The sequence below is a fragment of the Heloderma suspectum genome, chromosome 4 (genome assembly GCF_057233095.1).
Source record: "Heloderma suspectum isolate Gila_16-S chromosome 4, 16-S_ref, whole genome shotgun sequence".
NCBI lineage: Eukaryota > Metazoa > Chordata > Lepidosauria > Squamata > Helodermatidae > Heloderma > Heloderma suspectum.
This window is the reverse complement of record NC_139461.1, coordinates 169,004,781-169,030,762: the sequence shown is the minus strand read 5'-3', so window position 1 is coordinate 169,030,762 and position 25,982 is coordinate 169,004,781. Positions and strand designations below refer to the sequence as shown.

General features: G+C 44.8%; 1 protein-coding gene across 2 annotated transcripts in view; it reads left to right on the top strand.

Moving 5' to 3' along the window:
• ASTN1 (astrotactin 1) overlaps positions 1-25,982 on the top strand; it is a 306,422-nt gene that overhangs the window by 178,354 nt on the left and 102,086 nt on the right. For both annotated transcript variants that reach the window (XM_084851218.1, XM_084851217.1), the window contains exons 9-12: positions 10,841-10,915; positions 14,257-14,394; positions 14,963-15,113; positions 25,078-25,244. In XM_084851218.1, coding sequence (XP_084707344.1) covers positions 10,841-10,915; positions 14,257-14,394; positions 14,963-15,113; positions 25,078-25,244 — 531 coding nt within the window. The remainder of the gene's footprint in view (positions 1-10,840; positions 10,916-14,256; positions 14,395-14,962; positions 15,114-25,077; positions 25,245-25,982) is intronic.

The window sequence follows — 25,982 nt, the reverse complement described above, 5'->3', positions numbered from 1 at the left end:
TCTTGGCAGCAGAGATGATCAACTAAATGTTCAGATTGAAATATATGTATACTTCAAGTCTGAGATTGATTTGTTCTTTACACTTCGGCAGATACTCCTTTTGGAGAGTATTTGAATATGTTGCAATAGAATCAAGGACAAGTCACAACTTCTTATTCTATACCCAACATAAGATAAAGTTTTCCAAGAGAAAGAAAAGTTTTACTAGTTCTTTAGGTCTCTTTAGGCTTCAGCTTAAGTGCAGAATTATAGGAAAGTCACAATTTTTCTAACAGGATGACAGTGTCCTGTCAGTTTGGGAAAGCATTTAAAAGTTTCAACTAGCTAAAGAGCTTTTCTCCATAGACAGGTGGGTCATATTAAGGCATTCAAGATAATCATTATCTAAAATCACTGGGGATTGATATGTGTAACTCTCCACAGCGTAGGTTCAAGAAAAAAATGTTTTATGTTCTCTGGAGAACCCAACATTCAGGTTTATTGATCATCAACCACTATAACTCAATGGTGAAAATGGCTGGTCCCCTTGGAATGAGTGTTAGAGAGCAACCTTATGGTCCCTGGCCATATGGTTCATAGATTTCCTACATGGAATTTAAACTGGGTGGTTACAGCCATTATAGCTTCTCCCCTTGAGCCCTTAGGCACTTGCTCTCTTAAGATCCTTTGTTTTGCCCTAAACAAAGTAGGAAGGTCTGTTCTTCTGCCGTTTCCAGGTGGCTGGGAGTGTGTATTACCTTTGCTTATCAATCTTTGGAGAAGTCTCCCCCTTTGGGGAACATGACCCACTCATCAGAGGAGCATCCACTAGAACTACTCAGTGGAAGAGTTTTGCCAGTTGGCCACCTGGGCTTCCTTGCACACCTTTACTAAGCATTATAGGATTGATGTTTTCTTGTTGGCAGATGCTGCCTTTGGCAGAGAGTGCCTATACACTGTTTGGTACACTGTTTACCCCACCCAGGGAGGGACTGCTTTGGTACATCCCAGATGTCTTGGAATGCCCTCCAGAAGATACAGGAGAAAGGGAAGTTTCTTACCCTGAATTTCTGTGTCTTCTGGAGGACATTCCACCCACCCTGGAAAGTTGGTATACCTATGTTTTCCTTACAAACTTCTGTCTTCACTATTCATGTGGGGATGGTAGATAAAGTCTCTTGGTTCAGTTTCTCCCTGTTGTTTTTGTGTAATGCTTTCACATTTTCATGAGATAATAGCTGGTGACTTTGCACTTGTTTTCGGTTTTCTTTGTTCCTTTCCATTATTGTCCTAGTTTGGATGTCAAGGTGGGGGGGGGCTATTGGCTTTTTCAGTCCAGTTTGGGAAGGCAGGGTAGCCCCCCGCCCTCCAGAGAGGATTGTTTGTATTAGACCCTCCCTATTGACCAGTGGGAGGGGCTAACCCAAATGTCTTGGAATGCCCTCCAGAAATTACAGGAATTCATAGTAAGAAACTTCCATTTTCCCCATCGCATGACTCCTACCCCGTGCATGTATTAGGACTTGGCACCAAAATCGGTAGCAGATAGTCCTCGTCCCTAGATTTCTCAGATTGCCTCCAGCTTTGCCTTGACATTTTGCTTCAGGCGAAACTTAGTAGGAAACTCTCAGGATACCTGAGGGAACTCCTTCTCCATTATCAACCTGCCCAGTCACTGAGGTCATCAGAGGGCATGTCCCTGGTGGTTCCACATGGACCCATGGCCCAGCTAGAGTCCACCAGGAAAAGAGCCTTCAGTGTAGTGGCCCCCTTCCTGTGGAACTCCCTGCCTTTGGAGATCAGACAGACACTAACATTGTGTTGCTTTTGGCACCTCCTGAAGATAGGGATGGATGAGCCCATCTCCGTCTGAGGCGGGGGGGGGCTTGACGAACTGCCCCCCACAGCTAGCATGGCCCAGACTTGCTTGGCGAGCTTTCCTGCTTGCCCCGCCTGTCCGCAAGCTGCGCAAGCTGCCCCTCTTTCTCGTGCCCGCTGTCAAGGGCTGGTGCGGAGACAAAGGGCCTTGGTGGCCGGCTCCCAGCCTCTTGCCCTGGCAGCCTTCAGTGTAGTGGGGGAAGGAGAAGACGATAGGTGCCTCCTTCTTCCCTCCGCCCCCACCTGCTACAGCAGCGGCGTCAAAGGACAAGCTGGTCATTTTCCCTAAGACTCTTACACTTACGAAAAACGACCAGCCTGGAAAAACGACCAGCCTGGCTGTCCCTCATCCCTGCTGACATGGGGATGAGAGGGGAAGAAGGCAGGGCCTCCCTCTCCTCCTTCTCCCATTCTTGCTACAGTGGCAACGGCGAGGGACAGGCTGGTTGTTTTACATAAGTGTGTAAGAGACTTATGGAAAATGACCAGCCTGTCCTGTGCCACTGCCGCTTTAGCAAGGATGGGGGAAGGAGGAGAGGCGTTGCTTTCTTCCCGTCTTGATGATAGGTGGCTGGCTCGCTGAGGGACTGGGCTCCCATGCTCTTGCCGGACTCAGCATGCTGCGAGTCGGGCAAGAGCTCAGGTCGGCAAACTGGTGTCTGCGGGAGGTTGAACTGGCAACTTCTCGCTGGGCTTTGAGCCCCAACCAAACACTCGCACTATCCCTGCCTGAAGACAGTGTTATTTTGAGAGGCCTACCTTGAGTGACCAGGCGTGGTTTATTAGGTTCAGAATCTGTTTCTTTTTAAATGTTTTAGGGAGCAATCCTATCGGGATAAGTAGCCACCTCCAAACTCAGAGACGACTGCCTATCCAATGCAGGACAGGAGGAGTGCAGAGGGGATCTTCTCCTCCACACTTCAGCCACCCTGCATTCACAGCTAGACAGCCAATGTTGGCTGTCTAGCCACAGGAAGTCAGAGCAGGGATGGGGCAGGGAGGCCAGACGACACATAGGAAGCATCATAACAGCACTTCCGCCCTCCCCGCCCCAGGAATGCCCCCGTTTGCCCTGCTCCGTGCTGCTCTTCCAAGCGCAGAGCACAGGGACGAACCACCCTGCCTATGGGGCAGCGGGAACAGGGAGCTGGTGCTCTGGGAACTGACCTTGGAGTGCAGGCTCCAAGGTCGGTTCCCGCAAACCGACCTATCCTATGACCATCTAGCCACTGTCTAGCGGCCATGGGATTGTGCTCTTAATGGTTTTAATATGGTGTTTTATTCTTTTATCTTGTTGTTCACTGCTCCAAAGTCGTTGATGTGAAGTGGTATATAATTATTGTAAGTAAGTAAGTAAGTAAGTAAGTAAATAAATAAATAAATAAAATGTACAGACTGATCAGCTTTGCCAACTGCTTGAGGAGTTTCTTCACAGTCCTGGTGAATTTGAAGAGTCCTGCTTGGGCAAGCATCCATGCAATTTTGAAAGAAGCAAAATCAAGTTTTGATAAGAGTGGTGAAATTTTCCAATGTGTGTCTGTGCGTGTGCCGGTGCGCGCAGGGTGTGTATGTATTGGTCTGCACATCCCTACGAGGGAGCCACAGTAAACATTAATGCAAGTTATTAGTCAATCTGTGCTGTGAGTGTTGTCAGCTTCTCACCAGCGATGGATATCCTGTTTGGGTATCTGGGGCTGGCACAGGAACAAAGGAGGACTGCAGTGGCCAACAGTGAAATTTTCAGGTGAATTTGGATGTTCTGAGGATTTACTAGAGAAGCAGAAAGAGTTTTGCAGTATATCCCAAGGTTGTCCCCAGATTTCATCCCAGATTTGAAAATGACTTTCAAAACAAATTAGGAGGTTCCTTTTTGGGCAAATGAGGGATGTCAAAAGTACTGAGGCTAGGGATGGGGCAGAGTTTCGTTAGGTCTGCATTTTTAGGTGGACTGATCTAATTCATGCTTCCCAGCCTAATACGTGGATCAGAACACAGTTATCCTTCAGACTGTGCACTTTTCCAAATATGCAATGCAATTCTTGGGCCCCAAAATGCATACAATGCATATATTAAGGGGAAAGGGATACAAAAATATGTAATTTAGGAAAATTTGTGTACAATGTGCATATTTTATGAGGAAATGTATACAAAAGCGCATTTTTATGGGAGAAATGTGTACAATTTAAATGAGAATATTCATATTTTTAAAACGTTTATTTGCAAATAACAGGACGGAACAGGCAAACATTTGAACATGTGTGAAACTGGCATGCACCATAAATAGTCTGATCTATCCATCCTTGTGATCTATCCAAGTGATGCCACCAAAATACATAATTAGTTGGTCCATACGATGCATCTAGCCTGTTTGTAATTCCTGTCTGTATAACGAACCCTGAGTCCGATGTGCCAAAGTTGAAATATAGTTGCAATTAATTGTAGTATCTTCAAAATGTATTACAAGGACTTTTTTCTTTTTTTGCACCCTCACAGAATCACCCTGTCATGAATGGCAGAAATTTGGAATTGTTAAATGCAAGATCTAACCCTTTTAGCAAGCTGCCAAGAAATCACAAGCACCTGGAAGGTGATTAGATGCAAAGGAGGAGAGGGTTTTTTCTTCTTCCTTTAAGAGTAGTGCAGAAGAAGGAATTTCAGCCAATTCAGCTTTTTTCATTCCTGCATAACAAGCTGTACTTGTCAAATTCCATTTTCTACCCAAATCTCAACAATTAAAGGCTCAAGAGGCCTTTTCTCATGTGTACCTGGCCAATGCAGTGGGCAGTTGCTGAAACCATTTGCTGTCCCAGCTCAAAAATTTCTAAGGAAGTTTTGTGACGAACAGCTTGGGCTGGCCACATTCAGTGCTTGGTTGAATTTTAGGGGCTGAACTGATGTTTTCATGGGACTAGCACTGCTTCTGTGCCTGCTGCTGCATACTTGCTCAACATAGCCTTTGTAAATTACCAGATTATTATAAAGATTTTGAAAATCTCTGGTCTTATTTCCTTCCAAGGAAAATTTCTCAGTAAAAGGTGCCCATTTCTTGAAGGGTAAATTGTAGCAAAGAGTTTGATGGTCTCTCATTTTCATTGTCTTAACAGTTGTCTCTGCAAAAACAGGTATCCAGTCTTTTATTTCTAGATTCAATTGTTGCAATAACCTCCTACTTGTGTCTTCCTGTTTAGTCTTTAGTATCAAACTATTTTCTTTCCCCCTCCCTTATCTGTGATCATTTATCTCCTTTGTGTATTTCTTTCCATTGCTCCCTCTTTTCATTTGCTTACTTGTTTTTCAGTCTATATTCTGTACCCACTTGCCTGGGAATAAACCCCATTGAACTCATTGGGTCTTACAGCTGAGTAGACAATAGTGTGCCATATTGCCTTCATGGTCCCATTCCTTGTTATCTCACCTCTTTGCTTTCTTTTTTCTCTTGGTCTCTTCATTCATCCAGCACACCTTCTTTCCAAATTCTGTCTTCCATGTCCGCATTCATAGAATGCTCTTCCCTCAGTATGATTGGTTTCTTCTCTCTCTTTCTTTAAGAAATTGAAGATGCATCATTTTGTTTTCTCTTGACATTCCTGTGTTCCTGTATCTCTGTATCTGATCATTGTCCGGTGTATTATCCCCCACACATACTCCTTCCTTGCCAATCTTCTCCTGTATTTTTCTTGTTAGAACAGTAATTCTCAAGCTGCATACCAATGCACACTACTGTACCACAAGAGAATAAATTGTGAGCCCAAAGGACCCTCCTGTAGATGAGGCTTGCTAACACAACTCTGCACAGTTCACTGCTCTGGCTTTGCCTCTTCTGGGGACAAGTAATTTTTGCACTTCTGGCTGAGGGAACATAGGAAGCTGCCTTATAGCTGGTCAGATGATTTGTCCATCCAGCTCAGTACAGTCTGCTCTAACTGGCAGCCACTCTCCAGGGACTCCAGTAGATAAAGGTCTTTCCTGTCACCTGCTACTTGATCGTTTTAACTGGAGATGCCAGTGATTGAACTGCCTGTGAAGCAGATGCTCCGCCACTGAAGTATGGGTAGTCCTGCTCAGGAGGTGGGGGAAGCGTTCTTCGCCTCCTCCTCCACCTCCAGGCATGGAGATCATGTCCAGTTTGGAGGAATAAGGGGTATGGCTGAGAAAAGCAAGCTTGGCCCTGTCCTTGACTTGCCTGAGGCAATGGACTCAGTGAGCATCTCTGCACCAGCCTAAAATCCTACATTTAAAACAGGGCATTCTGCTTCCATTTTAAATGCAGGATCATGACAGACTCCCTTTATACATGCTTCCTTTCCCACCTTCTTTTCCCCCTTGTCTGAGTATTCCATATGTTTCATGACACAGCCGCTAGATGGCTCTGGGGTCCAGCTCCTCTTGTTGCGGGTTCTCCTATGTCATGCGGGAACTCAAGCAAAACTCAACCACTGTAATTTGATAGCTCATTATCTCCAATCTTTTAAAAAAACAGAATAAAGGTCATTTAGTGCAGGAGATGCCCTGGAGGTTGACAATGTCATCTAAAGGACCCACAACCCTCTGTGAGTAACCAGTCTCAATAGCAGGATAAAAGCTTTGTGTGAAGAAGTAATGGATGGAAGAGGGGAAGAGAATTAGGAGAGTGGGGTAGTCAGGCTCGATGGGCCTTTTGCTAGTGAACAGTAATTGCTTTGATTAACTGGTTCCAAGGCCAGTGAGCCATTAGTGAGCCTGTATTGGCAGGAGCCTTCTGCTGTACATAACCACTCAAATCTGGCCCCAGAGAGCTGCCTATTCAAAAATTTTCACTCACACTGAATTTGCTTTCCAAACAGGAGCTTCTCTCTCTCTCTCTCTTCCCCCCCCCCCTTTAAATGCACATCCCAGTGTCTCTCTGGAACAATAACCTGTCTGGTCTTTTGTTTCTTGCTCACCGCAAGCCTGCAGAGTAGGAATAAAACCCATCTACAGGAGTCTTAAAGGTATCAGCAAGACCCACAGAATGTGCTTGTTTCGCTCTTTGAAAATCTTGCCTCGTTCAGGCTGGTCCCGTTATCTAGCATGAATATTTTTACATATTCTGTTTCAGCCATCAGCTTGAACAAAAACAAAAATTATAATCACATCCTTGCCCTGAAACAACATCAAAATACATAATTTTGCAATCAACCTTTTGTTGTTTTGTGGTAACTATAACAATGTTGGGTTAGAGATGAAGTTGCCTGTGTATTGTTGCAACAGTTACTAGCATTGTCTCTTCCACAGTGCTTCTTGGGAAATTATCTTCAGGCAGAATCTTCAACCAAAATGATGCCTAATCATATATATCTGCATTTGTTCACATCTGCCCTCTGTACCCTCATCCCTCCCTTTCTTCCCCTCCATTGATTTATCCCACCTTCATTCCAGTGATGTCAAGGGAGTATACATGGCTCCCCCAACTTTTTTTTTAACCTTGCAGCAAACTGTAAGGTAGGTTAAGACAGTGGCTGCCCCATGGCCAGCCAGGAAGCTTTGTGGCTGAGTGGGAGTTTGAAACTAGTTCTCCCTACTCTTAAGTCCAACACTCTACCTCAGGGGTACAACATGTGCCCTGGAGGCCATATGTGGCTTCTGTCACCCCGCCGAATTTGGGGCAACCTGGAAAAAAGAATTTAAGGAGAAAAATCTGTAGCTGTTACAGAGCACCAAAAGTAAACTAAACTTGACTCTTTTGATGCTCTGTAATATATATAGGGTCATACCATGGAATGCAGCCCACCAAGGGGGCCCAAAATGGCCCGCGGACCTCTCAAAGTTGACTACCCCTGCTATACCCACTACATCACACTGGCTTCTCAGATATGCTCAGTTTTAAAATTTTGCTGCTCAAGGAAAATCAATGCCCCAAATTAATTCCTTTTCATTCTTTCAGCAGGTTAGGCTTAGAGTCAGTGGCTTGCACAAAGCTACCCCATTAGCGATATGGCTGAGCGGGGGAGATGACGGCATGGAAGGGAATGGTTTGTCAGTATGACAGCACTATGACAGAGAATGCCTGAACTTGAGAACTCTTCCTGCCTCTAAATACATATCTTTAGTACGAGAGTTGCAGCCCTAAAATACCTTCTATTGCTTTCTTCAAGCTGGAGGTCATCCAGCAATGCCTTTCCCACCATTTCCATTTTCATGATAGATCCTCTACCATAGTGGTGGACAATTTGTAGCCCTCCCGATGATGTTGAACTGAAACTCCCATCAGACCTAGCCAGCATAGTCAATGGTGAGAGATGATGGGAGCCTTCCCCAACCTCGTGTCCTCCAGATGTGGACTTTAATTCCCATTGGCCCAGTCAGCATGGCCAGTGGTCAGAAATCCTGGGAGTTATAGTCTAAAATATCTGGAGAGCACTAGGTTGGGAAAGGCTGATCTGGAGGGCCACAAGTTGCCAGCCTTCGCTCTATCAGAATAAAACATAAAAGCCTGTCATAATATCTAAAAACCAGTTGCTGGAACCTGTCTTTGTCACCATCTTGCATGGCCAAGAAATGGAACTGAAGATGGTACTACAAATGAATGGGAGGGAATGTAAGACAAGACAAGCACAGTTCTCAATGGCCCCCATTTAATTCTATTTGACAAGGTAAATGTCCTGCAATATGTAGCGCAGAACCTGTCCCTTGCCTCATACATGGGGGCTATAATATACAGATACTTCCTCTGCTTTGTGCCTTTCATGGTGGATATTTCACTAGTCTAAGGATGACACTCACTTCTTTTTCTGTACTTTACTTTGTTTGAGCTATCCCAGATCCTTGCCAAGCTTAATCTTTATATATCGGCCTTCCCCAACCTGGTGCCTTCCAGATGTTTTGGACTTCAGCTCTCATCTGCCCCAGCCAGCATGGCCAATGGTCAGGAATGCAAGGAGTTGTACTCCAACCATCTGAAGGGCACCAGGTTGGGTAAGGGTGATATAAGTATACACACTAGCCCTTGCCTTCAACTAAGACAAAAGCCTAAGTACATATAATTGCCTCTGGTCATATTAATTAGTGATGGTTGAATTCACCTCGGGTTGATTCAGAATTGGGTCAGAAATTACAAGCATAATTGGAGAATGTTAAGTAACTGGGGAGGAATAATTGAGTTCCCAGTTGACTCCATGTTGGCTGCACCTTATAATTTTCGGCTGTCTGTCAAAATGTCATGTGTTGGGGGGGGGGTTGTACGAATCATAGGGCACAACTATACCTCAGAGCTGTGCTGATGTCACCAAAGGATAACCTTTTGTTTCAGAGAGCTGTATCAGCCTTACCGTGATGCCCTCCAGCTTGATGCCCTCCAGATGTTTTGGACTAAGACATCTGGAGGGTACCAGGTTGGGGCTGGCTGGCTGTGGGCAAGCCCAGAGAAGCTCTGGAATCTTGGGAGCAAGGAGTTGTATGATACTTGTGCTTGTCTGACCAAGGGAAGCTCCCAGCACAAATGGCCTACAACTTCTACAGAGCCTTTTGGCTGCAGTCCTCACTTAACCTTGGGGTAAGCCCCATTGAACTCAGTGGGACTTTCTGAGTAGTAATATATAGGAACTGTTAATAAATTTGCTGTTAGCCCTTCTCTAGCCTCTAGTAGTTTCTTGATGTTTTTAGTTTATGGTGGTGCCACAAGTGCTCCCACTTCAAACCTTAGTGATAAATGCAAATTAGATTGCTTTACTCTTAGAGCTCTGGTGAAAGCAATGAGACTGACATAAAAATACATTATTTCAAATGCAGCTGCTGATTTTACTCCTCTGCACTTTCTTCCCCAGAGCCTCAGTATTAAATGCAAGTTAAGATGCATTTTAATTACAGCTCTAATAGTAAAGGCATCTAATTTGTGTTGAACATAGAGGCTTTAAGGTTCTTGGCTAAAAGAAATCAAGAAAATAGAGGCATTTTTAATATCCAGTGATGTAGTACATCTTTTAAATGGGAAAGTTTTTGCACATGTTAAAGGCTCTCATGTGGAATCTTTAAACTACAGATGTGTGTATACATAGACTACTAGTAAATTCAGTTTGTATTCTGCAAGCATAGGTTCATTATACCTGGCTACTACTGGAAGTCTCCTCACAGCTGATTGAAGTGTGTAAAGGAGTAATGGAAGTCCCACAGCCTAACATTTCACCCATATGAGACTCTATTAAGAGATTATCATCTTCCTTGATTACTGACCTCAACATTGCTTGAAGAGAGTTGAGGAGTACCTTTCCTGAGAGTCACACTGAATCCCTCCTTCCCATTTGAGGAAGTCATTTGTTCAGTCCATCCTGTCTAATGCTTGACTGCTTCAGTGTGCTGTCAGCTTAGGAACTATGAGGTTTCACTGTTTAGCTAGTGTGAAAAAATACTTTAGCCAATGAAAATGACTAAACCAAAAGTTGCTTGCAAGATTCTGCATTTAAGGAAGAATTTCAGCCCAATCTTCCCCTTCCAGGAGATCTGCTGGCAGAGAAGTCCGTAGCCAGTTTACTACCTGAGTCAGTGAACCTACGCTTGAGCAAGCACCTTATCCTGCCTTTCCAGTCAGGGGCCCACAGACTTGGTCCTAGCACAATATTTGTAATCACAAGGGATATTTCAATGGAAGATGAGTTCCTTTTTAACAAGGAACTTGTTTCCCTGTGTAAACATTTGGAAAAGGAGCCCTAGTTAGGGACACTACCTTTTTCTGATACAGCAATCTAGAAAAACTGCTGGCAGCATGGTTTTAAGAAATTTCCATTTGACTATTCCTCCCTTCTCTAATTTTGTCTTAATTTGCACATTGGTGCCATTGGCTTAAAGAGCAAGCCAAAGAAATAGTTCCATAAAATCAGTCTTTCTTCTCTGGAGTCTTGAATACAATTCCTGTCTTTAATGGCTGCTTTAGATGTTTAATGCCAAGGAAGTCAGTCCTAGTTCTGAATAGTGAAGTTGAGAAGAAAAGGCCCCATATGTGAAATCTTACCAAAGTATTCTCTTTCTCCAGGCCATGGCCATATACCATATTCCAACGTGGATTTGATTTGGTGCTGGGAGAACAGCCTTCTGACAAGATATTCAGGTAAGGTTTAGTCTGGGCAGAGTGACTGTCCATATACATTACCCCTCCTCTTCATCCACTGATCTTCTTCTCCATATTTTCTTCAACATATAGTGGGAAAAGGCTGTCTTGGGGACAGCTGCCCCAAATGTTCACAACTGAACTGTTTAAACATGAAAGAGAAGAATTCCCAAGGAGAGCTGAAATGTTCAACAAAGCCTTCCCTTTGCACATGCCTGTTTACAGCCCAAATCAGAAGCACCATTTACTTTTTGAAACCTGCCTTCTTCCTGGGAACTGTGACCTTGCCATGTAACAAATAGGATTTGGCTATGTGGTGACATCACTGTGTGCAAATAAAGGTAATTCAGGGTAAAGCTAGACTGTGGGCAGTTAGCATGATCGAATAAGCCAGCATGGTTTAAGCCACAGTGGGCTCCAGTGTGTGCTGGGAGCCATTTTTAATATTCAGACCATGGCCACAGCTTGTCTTATCATCCAGAACCAGGCAGCGGGGCTGTGTGATGGTTAAACAACCCTCGTATAACCCATGGCCTGTTGCAGGGTTATGCGAGGGTTAACTCTTGCATAACTCCTGCTGCCTGGGATCAGACAACACAACAGGCCGCAGCCACGTCTTGAAAATTCAAAGTTCACCTAGTATGTGCTGACATTTGCCACAGCCCACCATGGCTTAAACAAGTGGGCTGTGGTGATTATGCGAACTAGGTCAGTGGGTCTCCAAGGTCTCTGGCAGCAGTATCTCCCAGCACTTGTTGAAGACATTTAACTGGAGGTGTGAGAAACTGAACCTGGAACATTCTACAATTGAAGCATGTGCTTTCACATTGAGTTCTAGCCCAGTAGCAGTTTCATGAAGCAGTCCAAAGGGAATTGTGTCTTCTTCATGCACACAAGTTTCTCTGCATTCTTGGGCCAGGTTTTCAAATGTATGTACCTCACTTGATTTCTCTGCACACAATTGATATATTCCTGATGAAAACCACTGGGATGGTGTAAGGAGATACAATAGTCCTGTCTGCGGTGTTTATATCTGTGATAGCCCATTCACCCACACGAGCCATCACTTGATGTTGCAGTAATCCATGGGATAAACATTTATGTGTGAACTTGACCATACCAAATGTACATCCCCTTGAAAAACAAGATATATTTTTCTCCAGAGGCTTTCCTCCCCAAATGTTTCACAGTAGCAATGGCCATCCCATCCTGATCCCACAATTGCCCTTCTCTGGAGTATGGGATATGGAGCAGAGTTGCCATTGAACTCTGGTTTGAATTGCCGTGAAATTTAACCTACAGTGAAATTTGCCTGTGAAATAATCACATAAAAATCACCATGTTTTCAGTGAATCTGCTTGAAATTTGCTCTGAATTCATGTTCTGTTTATATTTTGGATTCTTGAAATATCTCTATCCACCCTAAATTTTCTGCATCGAACAATCTTCAATTTAAGAAGAATGTCTGTTTTTAGTTTTAACACTATAATGCTCACACATAGTGAGAATGTGAGCAAAAAAGCATGTTTAGGGCGCAATCCTGTGCATGTTTAGACAGAAATAAATCCTACAACTCCCAGCATCCCCCAGCCAGCCATACTAACTGTGTAATGCTGGGAGTTGTAGGACTTTTTTCTGTCTACATATGCATAGGATTGTGCCTTGTAGGACCTTTCACTAGAAAGGGGGATATGACAGAGCAGGATTTCTCAAGCTTCAGCCCCCCTTCTAACCTCAATCAACCTAGCACCAACAGTGTGTTCAACAGGTGAGCAACAAGTGACTTCCACACACAGTTGTGTGCATGCAGCCCACTCTGTGGATTTGGGCATTAAGCGAACACTGGTGTTAGAAGAATGACAGGAAAGTATCTTTCTGCCATCATCCTAAAAGAACATTAACTAATTAGAAGTTGTTTGCGGGCTTTGTTTTTTCCAAATCAGGTTGGAATGATGGCATAGTGAGTGAGCAATCATTTCTCAAGAAAGCAATGTGGATCAATAAGAAAAGTCCTTTTCCAGGGCTTTCAACCCAATAAATTTTCTTTCCCTAGCATTTTATCCCTACCACTGCCACCACCATGTACGCCTCTCCTGTGCCTCTTCCTTGTAACGCTTTCCCCAGCTGCTGGGGGAAGGAAATATCCTTTTCCTCCGTGGAACTTCAAACCACCCTTCTTGGTGTCCCATGAGTGCCCACCCCACAGTTTGAGAACCTAGGTGAGGGAGACATATAATGTGACAAATTATTTCCACTTCAGAGTTTTTGCTTTCACAAATAGAATTCTAGAAGAAACCACACTTCCAAGGAAGAGCTAGTGTGATATAATAGAGAGTTATTGCTAAGTCATGGATCTGACTGGGTGAGAGCTATTCTCTCTCAGGTTAACCTCATGTTATGCATCCAGTTTAAAATTTGGGAGGGAGGACTCCCAAAATTCAGGAACAATTTTGGGAACGAACAAAAACTTTAAAGGCTTTGGGTTGGGGGGCTTAATGGTGGTGGTGGTGGCAGTCCTTCTGTCTCTGAATTTTTGCTCCCTCTGGTGGTGGAACTCCTTACATACCATCTCCCCAATACCATGGAACTATGCTACATCACATTGGGTGAGGAAAATGTGACAAATGAGTTCTGACTGCAGAGAAGAACTCTCTGAGTGACAGCAAAGATAAAGTAAAAGGAGAAAATGAGAAAATGCTACTGCTGCCATTACCAGCAGACCCCCCCCCCATTTTAAAAATGTTGCTCCCCCCTAAGAAATCAACACAATCGCTTTCCTTCCCCCACTCCCCATTTTCACCTCCTGCAAATTGGGTGCTGAATGTGGGGAATCCTTTTTGTCTCAGACCTAAATCAAGCACTCCAGTTTTTCTTTGTTTTGGCTTGTCCCCAGTACTCTTGTTTTACCTAGTAGAACATCAGGCTGCATAGCTACTGATTATGCATAACTGGATATGTGGGTTATAATTCTGTGGCTTTTATAGCTCCAGACCATCTTTTCTGTGCCTTATAATTAGTAAAACAAATCTCTTCTGGACAGGGGCAAGTTTCACACCTTCCTGAGAGCAGTATAAATACAGCAGCTCAACATCTAGGAAGGCACAGCAGTGACAGATACAGGCACCCTGGACAGCATTTCTCAGCTCCCTCAAAGCTGTGGAACACAAACAATTATACACATTAATTGCCATCATGATTATAGGATGGAGAGCATGTTGAGGGCGAGAGCTAACAAAGCTGGGTCGACAAACCCCACTGAAATTAGCAGGAGTGTGCTACTTTTCCCATATCCCATTGCATGTTTCCAACTGTTCCCCCCCCCCCCTCTGCTCTGGATCCAGATTTACCTACACTCTTGGGGAAGGGATGTGGCTACCACTGAGCAAGAGCTTTGTAATTCCACCAGCGGAACTGGCCATCAATCCATCCGCCAAGTGCAAAACGGACATGACCGTGATGGAGGATGCTGTGGAGGTCAGGTAGGTGCCTTCCATAGGTGGAATCCTGCGTTGCTTGAGAATGAGAAGTTGCAGGTAAAAGGATCACCCAGCTTTCATGAAGCAGTCTTGCCCCCTAGCTTCAGCCACAGTAATGGATGCCTTGCTACACCCTTTTGCTTGGAACTCCTTCCCAGAACACCTGTGTGCTGCTGCCTCTCTCTTCCTTCGAATCCCTCCTCAAACCCCATGTTTTCAATGCAGCCTTTTGCTTAACCCCTTCGTTTCCATCCCATACTGAAATTAGTAGTTCAACTGAACTGAATGCATATTTTGCCCCTATTACCTTCACCTCTGCAAATGTATGCTTATTAGGACAAACCCTAAACAGTTTAATCAGATATAGGCACACTTAAGAAGGTAAACGTTATTTCAGTGGTAGTTCCAGTAATAAAGTGTGTAAATTTTCATCCATCAGTTGGGCAACACATCAGTCAGTTGGGTGACGCATGCTTACATGACTCTGTAAATCTGCTTTGAACACTGATGTGTAATAACAGTATAATGTCAACAATGCAGCAACTAATACTTGTGTTTTTCTCCATTGCAGGGAGGAACTGATGACTTCCTCCTCCTTTGACAGCCTGGAGGTTCTTCTGGATTCATTCGGGCCAGTTCGGGACTGCTCCAAGGACAATGGTGGCTGCAGCAAGAACTTCCGCTGCATTGCAGATCGGAAATTAGACTCCACTGGTTGTATGGTCTGTATACTCTTTATTCAGAGTTACGCAGTTGCCTCTTGGGGAAGTGAGAGTGCGGCAATAAGGTTGCATCTGCATGGGAGTATTCTGGGGTTCCAGTGTGTTGATTTAGTACAATATGATTCTGCAAGTTACATGGCATCCACGCACAGCCTATGCTGATCTCTTGCCTTGCACAGGGAAAACTGAGGGGATCTTGGGATTAGCCCAAGTGACACAGCCCACAAAGGCAATCATGCACAACACAATGTGTTCTTTTTTCAAGGAGTGATCCCACACTTTTGTGTTGAATGACCAGTTCAGAACCATGGAAAGCTCCTATGTGACTATGCCTATGGCAGCCTTCCCCTACTTGTTGGACTCGAACTCCCATAATTCGCAGCCAGCATGGACACTGACCATGCTGGCTGGGAATGATGGGGGTTGCAGTTCAACTCTGGAGGGCAGTAGGTTGGGGAAGGCTAATGTAATAATTTAGCAATGAAGAATATCACACATAATTCTTCATGGAGAGAGGACAAGGGATTTCTGCCACATTCTCTTGTATTGTCTTTAATAAAAAGCTCAGTGGGCTGTTCTTCTCTCTTCTATAATTTTCCCATTTTAAGATCACCTCACATGTTATGCAGGGCTATGTTTCCACCAGTGATTTATTCCAAACTGACTGCGTGGTGTGGTCTCTGTGTTTCCGTGACGTCGTGGCCATTCAGCACCAGCCCCGCATTTTAACATGGAAAAAATGCTTCTTCTGAGACTGGTTATAGTCCGACTTTTCCAGCTTATTTCAGCACCATTACTGACCTGTTTCCACAACCGCACTGGGTTCGGTATCATAGTCCTGCCTATGGAGCGTGTAGCCCAGCCCTTGTGGGTGTGTTGCTCTGACCTCAGTGACCCAACCCTTTCCCTCCCTGTTTTTCGGAAGTTTCATCGCCATTTTGGAGCAGGATGCTGAGGGACCAACTTTTAAAACATTGTTGAAAATAAGCACTAGGAACACAGCCCACTACCCCAGTCAAGGGGTGTTTTCTCCCATTGTGCTGAATGAGACTTGCCCACTCAATGACCACAGAAATAACAGAGAAGCCCTTCAATTGACACCGCACATATCAAAGCCCTCAATTCCTTAAATGCGATTAAGCGCGATGTCAAGGCTCCGGTCCATTGCCTTAGGACGTAATTCCTTCACAGCTTCCATACAGAGATCCTGTACATTAAAATGGGGGCTGATTTTGGTCTCTTTCTCACAACAAACCCATTAGTGTCTCTTCAGGTCAATGAGGCTTGCTTTTGAATGCCCACATCAGAACTTACAGAGATTCCCCCTCAATTGAAATGGCACACTTTAAAGCCCAGTTCCTTAAGTGCAGTTAAGTGACCAAGTGGGATCTTGAGCCACTGAATAATTGCCTTAGGAAGAAAGTACTTCACAGCTTCTTTATAGATATCTTGCGGGTTACAATGGGGGCTGGTTTCTGTCTTTGTGTTTACTGCTCTCTTTCCCACAACAAACCCATTAGTGTCTCTTCAGAAGTAACTCCCATTGTGGTCAATGAGGTCCTGCAGGTTACAGTGGGGGCTGGTTTCCCTCTTCGTGTTCTCCCCCCCCCCCGGCCTTTCCCAGCACAAGCATATGTGTGTCTACTCGGAAGTAACTCCCATTGTGCTCAATGAGGCTTGCTCCTGAAATGCAGGTGCATCTGGACTTTCAGGGGAAAGAAGGGGGGAGCCTCTCTTCACAGCAAAGCTGATTCCTTTTTTTAAATCCTGTGCTCCTCCATTAGCTTCTCCTTCTGTTGTCCTGGAAACACGGCCGAGGAGGCGGGAACACTGATGAGGTAATCAGACCCAGCCCAGACTCCACTCAGACGCCACTCAGCCATCAAGAAAATGATTCGATTAGAGATCGGTGGAAACAGCACATAGCCCCAGGCTACAGTGATGATAAGCTGGGTCTTTATGAGCTGTGGAAACAGGAAAAAGAGAAGATGCAGTTGGGGAAACATCGCAACAAAGTTGCAAACAAAGTGAAGCCGATAGCATGGAAACACACCCCAAGGCAAACTGAGGCTTGCTATACTGAGGGTCAAACTGCACATTCCGTTATCTATATAGCATGCAGCTTCCTTTCTTGTTTTTATTTACTTTAAAGAAAGCATGAGACGCCCTGATCCAAGTTGTGACCACTGATATAATCCTTCCCTCCCCCACCACTTCCCTCCCAAAATTTGCCTCCCCAGTTAAGGAAAGGGGGGAACCGTCCATTAATTTACTCTTCGGGTCAAACTACATGTTGTGTTAATTGCTCAGTGTGCAGCTGAGCTTGATCATTTTCTTTGCTTTAGTGTAACTGCACACAGCGCCAGTTCTGATCACGGCCAGTATGCACTGGGAGGGGAGATTTAAGCTTCCCCCCAACCCATTTGCTTCCCAAAATTCCACGCATGCAAACCACATACACCGGGTAGGGTGGGGGGTAAAAAAAGAGAAAAGCCTCCATTGACTCCAATTGAGACTTTTCATTTTTTTAACTCCCAAGGGGTGGGGTGGGGGGGATTTGGGGAAAAAAAGGGGTGAGGGGAGAAGGTTAAATTCTCCCCTCCCAGTGAAGACAGGTCCCAATCCAAATTGGGGCTGCGCACATTTACACTAAAGTAAAGAAAACGATCAGGCTCAGCTACATGCTACACAATTAGTGTAACATGTAGTTTGACCCTTAGAATAAAGAAAAACAAAGTAGGGGGTTACTTGCTATGTAATTAGCCTAATGTGTAGTTTAACATTCTCTGTACAGCTGGCAGGGAGCTGAACTTGGCTTCCTGATGAGTATGATACTTATTCTTGCAAACATATGTTTGCTGCATTTGCACTTTACATTTTAGGAATACATGTAAAACAACTTGGATGTATGTCTATGTATTTTTAAAGAAGCCCCTAAATGAATGAGGAGCACCGGGAGAAATGGACGACTCATACCCTTTGTTGGTGTAGTCTGCTAAACTGCAGTTTAAACATTAGCAAAATATCCCTGGAACTGTAAAGATGGTGTTCTCTATTTCATGGCTTCTTTTCTGATCAGTGGGCAACCCTAGCTCAATTTATTTCAATTTCTATCGTGCCATGTGCCACAAGGCTTAGAGTAAGTAGCTGATTCTTTTACAGTGGCAAACATCCAGAGCACCAAATATATAGTAAAACAATCCTAAACTCCATTTCTAACTATGGTTAGACATGTTCTTTTTTAAGCCTGGAGGTGAAGAGTTCAGAAATCTGCATCCTTGTCCAGATTTGGACAATGGATTCTGTGGTGAAGAATGTGCTTGTCTCTGTCAGTCTTGGCAATGAGAAGGAATGTAGGGAGAAGGTGGCTTTTATGTAGTTGGGGCTTTTTCACCTTCACAGTGGTTATCTGCTTTAATTGAGTGTTAGTATAGCAATAGTGCCTAAGACTCTGAGCTATGAGCCAGGAAACATCCACTTCAAATCTTGTCTCTACCACAAATTCAGTACATCACCACAAATTCATGGAGGCTGCAATCCTATGCACACTTACCTGGGAGCAAGCCCCATTCAGCCTAGCGGGACTTAGTTCTCAGTAAATATGCATAAGATTATACTGTAAATCACATATCTCTTAGTCCCCTATCTGCAGTGTGGAGATATTGCTGATCTACCTTGGAGGCTGGTGTAGGGATTGCTGAGATAACGTATCTCTGGAATGCTCTAAAACCTATATAAATGCTTGCTGTTATTAGCTGCATGAGAGACAAATGCAGTGGATGTGTCTTTCCTCACCTATGTGTCTCTACACCTTTAAGAGTTTCACCTGCTGACTGTCCACCTGCCATGCCATTTCCAGAGAGCATCTGACTGGAAGTGTAGGGGTGGGAAGGCCACAACTCTAAGATGTATATTGATCTTTTGATATTGCTTGTATTATTCCTGGTTTGTTGTAAGCTGCCTTGGAAAAATTGGTATCTTTGAAGACAGGATATAAATGAGTATGATAAATAAAATAAGGCCAGGCTTCATAGACCAGGATCCGTGTATTGAACTGGGCCTGGGAGACTGTAGGGAGGACAATGTGAGCCCTGTCAGCTTTAAAAAAATGTGTTGGGCCTAGAAGCTGAGTCTGCTATATCTTGTATTTGCTAGATCAGCTTCTTTGCACTTGTGGGAAAAGAGTGCCTCTGTGCTTATTCTGAGTGCCTTTTTCCTTCACTACTGTGTAGCCACAGAAAGTCCACATGTGCCCAGGATTAGGGAGAGGACTTCTGGACAGAGTGTGGTGGCGCAAGGGGGGCGGGCTGTATTCAGGCTTTGGCCCTGGCATCCATATATTTATGTTCAGCATTGGTATGGGGTCAAGATGAACAATTTAATTCTCCTTCTCCTTCTGTCTTTGTGCATCTGCTAGTCCTCATTGCTCAGGAGGAAATGCATGCTAACTGCTTTGTGGCAGATGTTCCCTCCTTCCACCTCCCAACCCCATTTCACTCCACCACAGTTCACCCCCTTGCACCCCTTTGCACAAGGGCTCCCATGAGAGAGAGGTGGAAAGCAATCCATCTACTGTGAAGCTGCCATACATACTTGTCTCAGTGCTGACATTCTCCTTCTGCACCTGCTCTGTGCTGGGAGAGGCATTGCACCAAAGACAGATGTGTACAGAGTGAGAGGGGGATCAGCAAGTGGAACGCGTTCTACACAGATACCTCTGAAATGGTTACTGACGGAGCCACTGCTGAGAGCAGCAGCATGATTCAAGAGAGAGGATCTCGGCACATATTTCCACCTTTTCTAGCATCCCAAGTTCTGGATATTTAATAATAGCATCATTTTCTACGTATTTGATTTGTATTCTGCCTTTCTACCAAGAAAAAACGGCACTCAAGGCAGATACAATATATAATCTCTTATACATTAGGGATGGGTGAGAATTTTGTTGGGTTAAATTTTTTATGAGGACTTAGCAAAATGTACAAATTTCTTCATAAACAAGATGGAAAGCACTTGAGATTTAAAAAAGAAAACTGGTATTGAAGAGGGCAAAACTGACAGATACACATACATGCACACACACACACAATTACAAAACTTCTAAAAGCAATTTATGCACTAAAGTCAAAGTGAAAGTTATGATCCATATCACAAAACAAGTATAACAGACAAATGTGCAAATAACCCAGTAAAGACAGCAGTGAAAAGGTCTTAAGGGAGTAATCCTATGGCCCTTAGACATTGTCTGAGGGGCCATAAGTACTGGGGATTCCCCCCTCCAAGGTCGGAGACAGTACTCCGACCTTGGAAGGGAGAGTCGTCAATCCTACCCCCCTTCCCCACCCCCTTGCAGCTGGCAAGGGAAGAACTGCACCAGCTGCCCACCGAGGTTGGAAAATCAACCTCGGAGATGGGGAAACGGGGTGTTCCGGTGGGCAGGGAGGGGAGGAGACTGGAGAGGCCAGGATATGAGCTATCCTGAGCCTCTGCCAGCCTTCCTCCCTTGCCCTCTGAAGCACCATCGCTAGATGGGTAAAAAGCCCTTCTAGTGAAATACAGAGTGCGGGAGATGGGGAGGCGAAGATCGCCTCTGCTGCTCCTCCCACCCTGCATTGGATGTTTGGAAGCCTCCGAGTTCAAGGGCTTCCAATCATCGAGGGCACAATTGCTAGGGTTGTGCCCTAAATGAATTAATGTCCATTTTGAAACATCAACTCATATAGGAGATATATAGAAACACTACATTTTTGAAAGCTTCTTGATATTGCTTTCCATCCCATAAATACACAGAGGTTGTACATTTTGCCACCAGGGCCAAATCTTGTGTAGCTGCCACCACTTTATCATTGGAGCTGCTTGAAGATAACATGTGTTGGGACCGATTTTGTTGATAACAGGAATTGTGAATTTTGCAGTTCCCGTATCCTTAGAAATTGTTATTGTGCCTAACATGCTTATTTGCATTTCATTCCTCATTTAAAGCACAGATCTAATGCTGTTCCAAATCATTGATGTTAGTTAACTTAATACTGAAACATCTTGCCTCTCCTGTCACAACTTCTATTTCCCACCCCTTTTATTCTACAAAAACTATTTGCAAACCTGTTGCTTGGTTGAGAAACTTATCTCCAACAGCAGATGTGCCATTTTTGCTTTGGGGTGAAAAATCTCTGATGTTTGCAACATTCCTAACCATATGAGGTAGAGACTGAAATGTAATATCAGACTACCTGCAATTAAACTCGCAGGAAGCTGAACCTGTGTATTCCTCACAAACACACTCGTTGTACCTGTGGGCAATCCAGATTAAATTACCTCAGTTAACACAGGGAGTTCTTATGCCTTTCTTCCTGAGGAAAGGGCCATAGCTCAGTGGTAGAGCACTTGTTTTGCATGGAAAAGGTCCCATGTTCAATCCTTAGCATTTCCAGGTAAGGCTGGGACAGATTCTTGCCTGGACTTTGGAAACTAGAAAGCAGCTGCTAGTCAGTGTATACGAGGAGTAGGCAACCTGGTGCCCTCAAGATGTTTTGGACAGCAACTCCCACAACGGCCAATGGTTGGGAATTGTGGGAGTTGTCGTTCAAAACATCTGGAAGCACCAGGTTACCTACACGGGATATAGACAGTACTGAGCTAAATGGACTGCCTCAGTATAAGGCAGCTTCCTGTGTTCCTCTCTGTGGGTTTGAAAATATTAGTATGGGATGGAACAAGGCTTCAAGTATGTAAACATGTTAACTGTATGTACAGTTAACATGTACTTTGTACAAGTTGAACCGCATTCTCTTGAGCTTCTTTCAGTCCATGTGTGGTGCAGCCAGGCATCAAGACCTCCTATTTCAACCTTGGGCACAGAAGCTGCAGAGGATGATAGCAGCAGGTAGGAAAGGGAATACTTCCGAGAAGCAGCAGATAGAAACAAAGCAGAACTGGCAAGTCAGGGATGAGGGAGTGTTCTGGATGGCAAGAGGTGCTAAGAGGATGTGATTAGCCTGCTGCTTTCTGGGACCCCTGCTCACTTCCCTCCATGTTGCTGGACTTGAGCTTGAAGGTTCCCCATGAAAGACTGAGTTTGGGTGCTTCCAGCCAGAGGGCTTTTAGTGCTGGCAACCAGAAGGCATCAATTCCATCTCTTTTTTTTTTCCTTAATGGATTATCTGCAGTGAGGGAAAAGACCGAAGACGTGTGGGGAAGCATGAAGGGGTTATGTCTGGAAAATGTCATCATCTGGACCCCCTGTAAAGCACCCACAGTGTGGAGGAGGTGCCATGCTCCAAGGGGATGGCGAGAGAGCAAGGAAATCTGGACATTCACTTGGAGAAATAAAGAGACAAGGCAGCAGTAAGAGAGTGGAGTGAATTCTTTCAATCCATGTGTGCCTTCAGTGAAACAAAGTCACTAGGAGGCCTTGTCAAGAAATTACACAGCGTCCCAAGTTCAATCCCTGGTGTCTCCAGGGTGGGTTGGAAAAACTCCTGCCTAAAACCCTAGAGAGCTGCTGCCAGTTGTGTCAACAGCACCGGGCTAGAAAGAACATGGGTATCAGACAGGTTCCTATGTTATTAAGTGCTGGGATCTTCTTGGAAGGGAGGTGTGATGGCCAGATGCCACTACGCCTTCCATACCGCCCTTCTCACCCCTCATCTGCAATGACACAGAGACACTAGGACCCAAGAGACACCCTGTCTGGGGAAGTTGATGGGCTATAAGGAATACTTACTGAAGTAGCTGAGAGAAACAAAGCAGACACACACACCCTTCCCTCTGTACCACCCATCACCTGAGCATTGCAGTTGCTGTAGTGTAGGCAACACATGAACTGGTGAATGGGGTGGGTCAAAGGGGAAAGCAGAGGCAACATCACACCAAGGCACGGGACTGTCATTTCACCTATGCCAACGGGGGGCACAATCCAGTGGCCAATTCTCCTGCACACGATCTATGGAAATGAATGGGGAGCTTGGCAAGAGCACCACTACGATGGGCTCTTCTTCAGTTCTGTGATTTTCTAATCCCCTGCGCCAAGCTTCACTGATCACAAAGGAGTCAAATCCATTGAAGGATCAAGCATGCTACATGCACACCCCTCCTTTGCCCAACTGCAACTTGTTGGCACATCTGGTCCACCAGATGGGAAGCTACTGTGATGGGGATGGGTGCTGGGCAGGATCCCTAGACTCCTCATTTGCCTGCTCGCCATCATCCCAAACATCTGGGCCAGCTCATCAAGTGCTGGCCTCATAAAAACACCTAAAGGGCTCTTGTGCTTCTGCATTCCAGCTGGCACTGGAGCGAGGGGAGGTGAAATGTGGAGTAGGCTGAGAGTCTAGTGAGCCCACAGGGGGCCGTATGTTTTGGAAATTGCAGAATTAGTGTCAGCAAGCAACCTGTGTCTTGTTGTGTAAGCTTCAGTCACCAGGACCATGAGTGGGGGGACTGTTTCAAGAACAAGTCCTCTGTTAACACCACATGAGCCAAAACCAGAAGGAGAGAGGGAGAGAGAGAGAGAGAGCAGCCTGCAACTCTTTCCCACTATGTTCTACAAAGTGTTCCATTTGAAAGGAAGACCTTCTTGACTGTATGATCAGTCAGCTGGAGAGCCTTTTAACTCACTTTTAGCATTTCTCATGATGTACTCTGCATATAAATTAAATAAGCAGGGTGACAATATACAGCCTTGTCGTACTCCTTTCCCAATTTTGAACCAGTCTGACTTGTTTATGATTCAGCGACTCCATCCAAAGCTAGAGCAAGCTTGAAAGTTTGGGCAATAGTCCCTGGATAATTGGGGGCTCCTGGTTCAACTCTTTGATGTCTGACCATGTAAACAACAGCACGGCCATTTTCTAAGGTACCCAGTGGTGGATGCAGTTCAGAGTTCATTGCAAGCACACTGTTCCCCTGGAAAATAGCTGGAGATAGTAGTAGAACGGCAGCTCTGCTCAGTGTGAACAAGTTTGAGGATGCAGTGTAACAGCCTTGAGCAGCGGGATGGAAACTGACTCTCCAGGGATGGTTGAACTACAAATCCCTTCATCCCTGATTATCAACCATGGTGGCTGGGGCTGATGGGAGTTGAATTGTAACAATACCTGGAGAGCCACGGTTGTGGCCTTGAGGATCCCTTTTGGCACCTGAGTCCATCTTGAATCCAGGAACCAGACACACACACACCTCTGCACATCCTGAACATCTCCTAGTCTCCAGATGATTATGAAGAAATGAGCAAGCTGAGGCAGGGGGAAGACACAGGCTTGGTCATTCAGCCACTGAATTTTGGAGTACTTCCTCTGCCTTGACCTAGCTCTAGGCCTCAAAGAAGCCACAGAGGTGGATATCTGGAAAGGAGACACACATGCTCATAAGACTGAGGCCAAGGAAGACATAGCATCCAGATTTGAGACAGGGGGCAAGAAAACTGAACAATAAAGTGCACAAATGGTTGAGCTGAGAAATAATGAGAGCGAGAGAAAGATACTCGCATCAAATGAAAAAAAAGGATGAATACAGATGAAAACTGAGGTTTGCAACTGCGAGAAAGAAAGAGGTAACACTAAGGTTATGAGCTTGAAGTGTAGATGATGCTGTAGAATTATTTATTAGAAGAGAAAGTGAGAAAGGAGGAGGAAGTGTGTGGCAGGGTAGGGGGAGAGAAAGCAGTAAATCGCAGAGAAGGCACCACAAATTGTAATGCTGATTCCAGTGAAGATGAAACGGTAGAATTCTAATTGAGTTTTTCTCACCAAATACAGTGTTGCAAACTGTCCAGATGGGAGATGCCTGAGGTTTGTTGTCATACTGTTATTGCTGGAATGCAGCCAGTGAAAGCGTGATGGTGCTGTTGTGTGTTATGAACACCATTTTGTGGCAAGGAGTGAAACAGAAAACAAGAGCTCTGCAGTTTTCCCTATCGATTCTTGAGCTCACCTCTCTTGTGCTGCTGTGCTTTCTCCCTTGGCAGTGCCCCCCTGGGCTCAGCCCCATGAAAGATGGCACGGGCTGCTATGATCGTCACATCGGTGTTGACTGCTCGGATGGGTTCAATGGTGGTTGTGAGCAGCTCTGCCTACAGCAGATGGTGCCTTTGCCAGAAGACCTTGCTTTGTACAATATCCTTATGTTCTGTGGGTGAGTTCCACAAAAGTCTCTCTCTAGCATCCTGTAAGATAGCCTTCTCCAGCCTGGCGCCCTCTAGAAGTGTTGGACTACAACTCCTATCATCTCCAGCAATGCTGGCTGGGGGTGATGGGAGTCGTATACTAACACATCTGGAGGACACCAGGTTGGGGAAGGCTACTCTAGGAAAATGAAGCATAATGGGTCTGGCTGGGGTTTCTTTTCACAATTTTAACATCCGTGGATTGCACCACTTATACCTACTCTGCTGCTACTTCAATGTCCCTTTCTAGCACACCGTCTTTTAGTTACTCCTGGTTTCTCCTTCCAAATATTGAGCTAATGATTATTCCATATTCCTACTTAAGTTTACTACTTAAACTATGATAATGTTGTAGCATTATGCCTTATCGGACTGAGGTATTTGTTATGTCTTTCAACTTGGGGGAGAGGGTTGGGTCACATCCTAAAAATGCTTGGATCACCTTGGCAGAATTTCCTATAATTAGGGATGAGAAGATTTCCCTCTTTCTGTTCAGTTATTGTTTTGTGGGTTTGCTCTGCCCTCTGCTCTGCTCTGCTCTGCCTGTCTTTCAGTTTAACTGGGGGAATTTCTAAAATTAAATTGGCATGCACACAGTTGTTTGTGTCTTTTTTTCCTGTGTGAACTGATAAAATAACTTAGAACAGCCTTCCCCAACCTGGTGCCCTCCAGATGTGTGGGGAGTATACCTCCCATCATCCCATCAG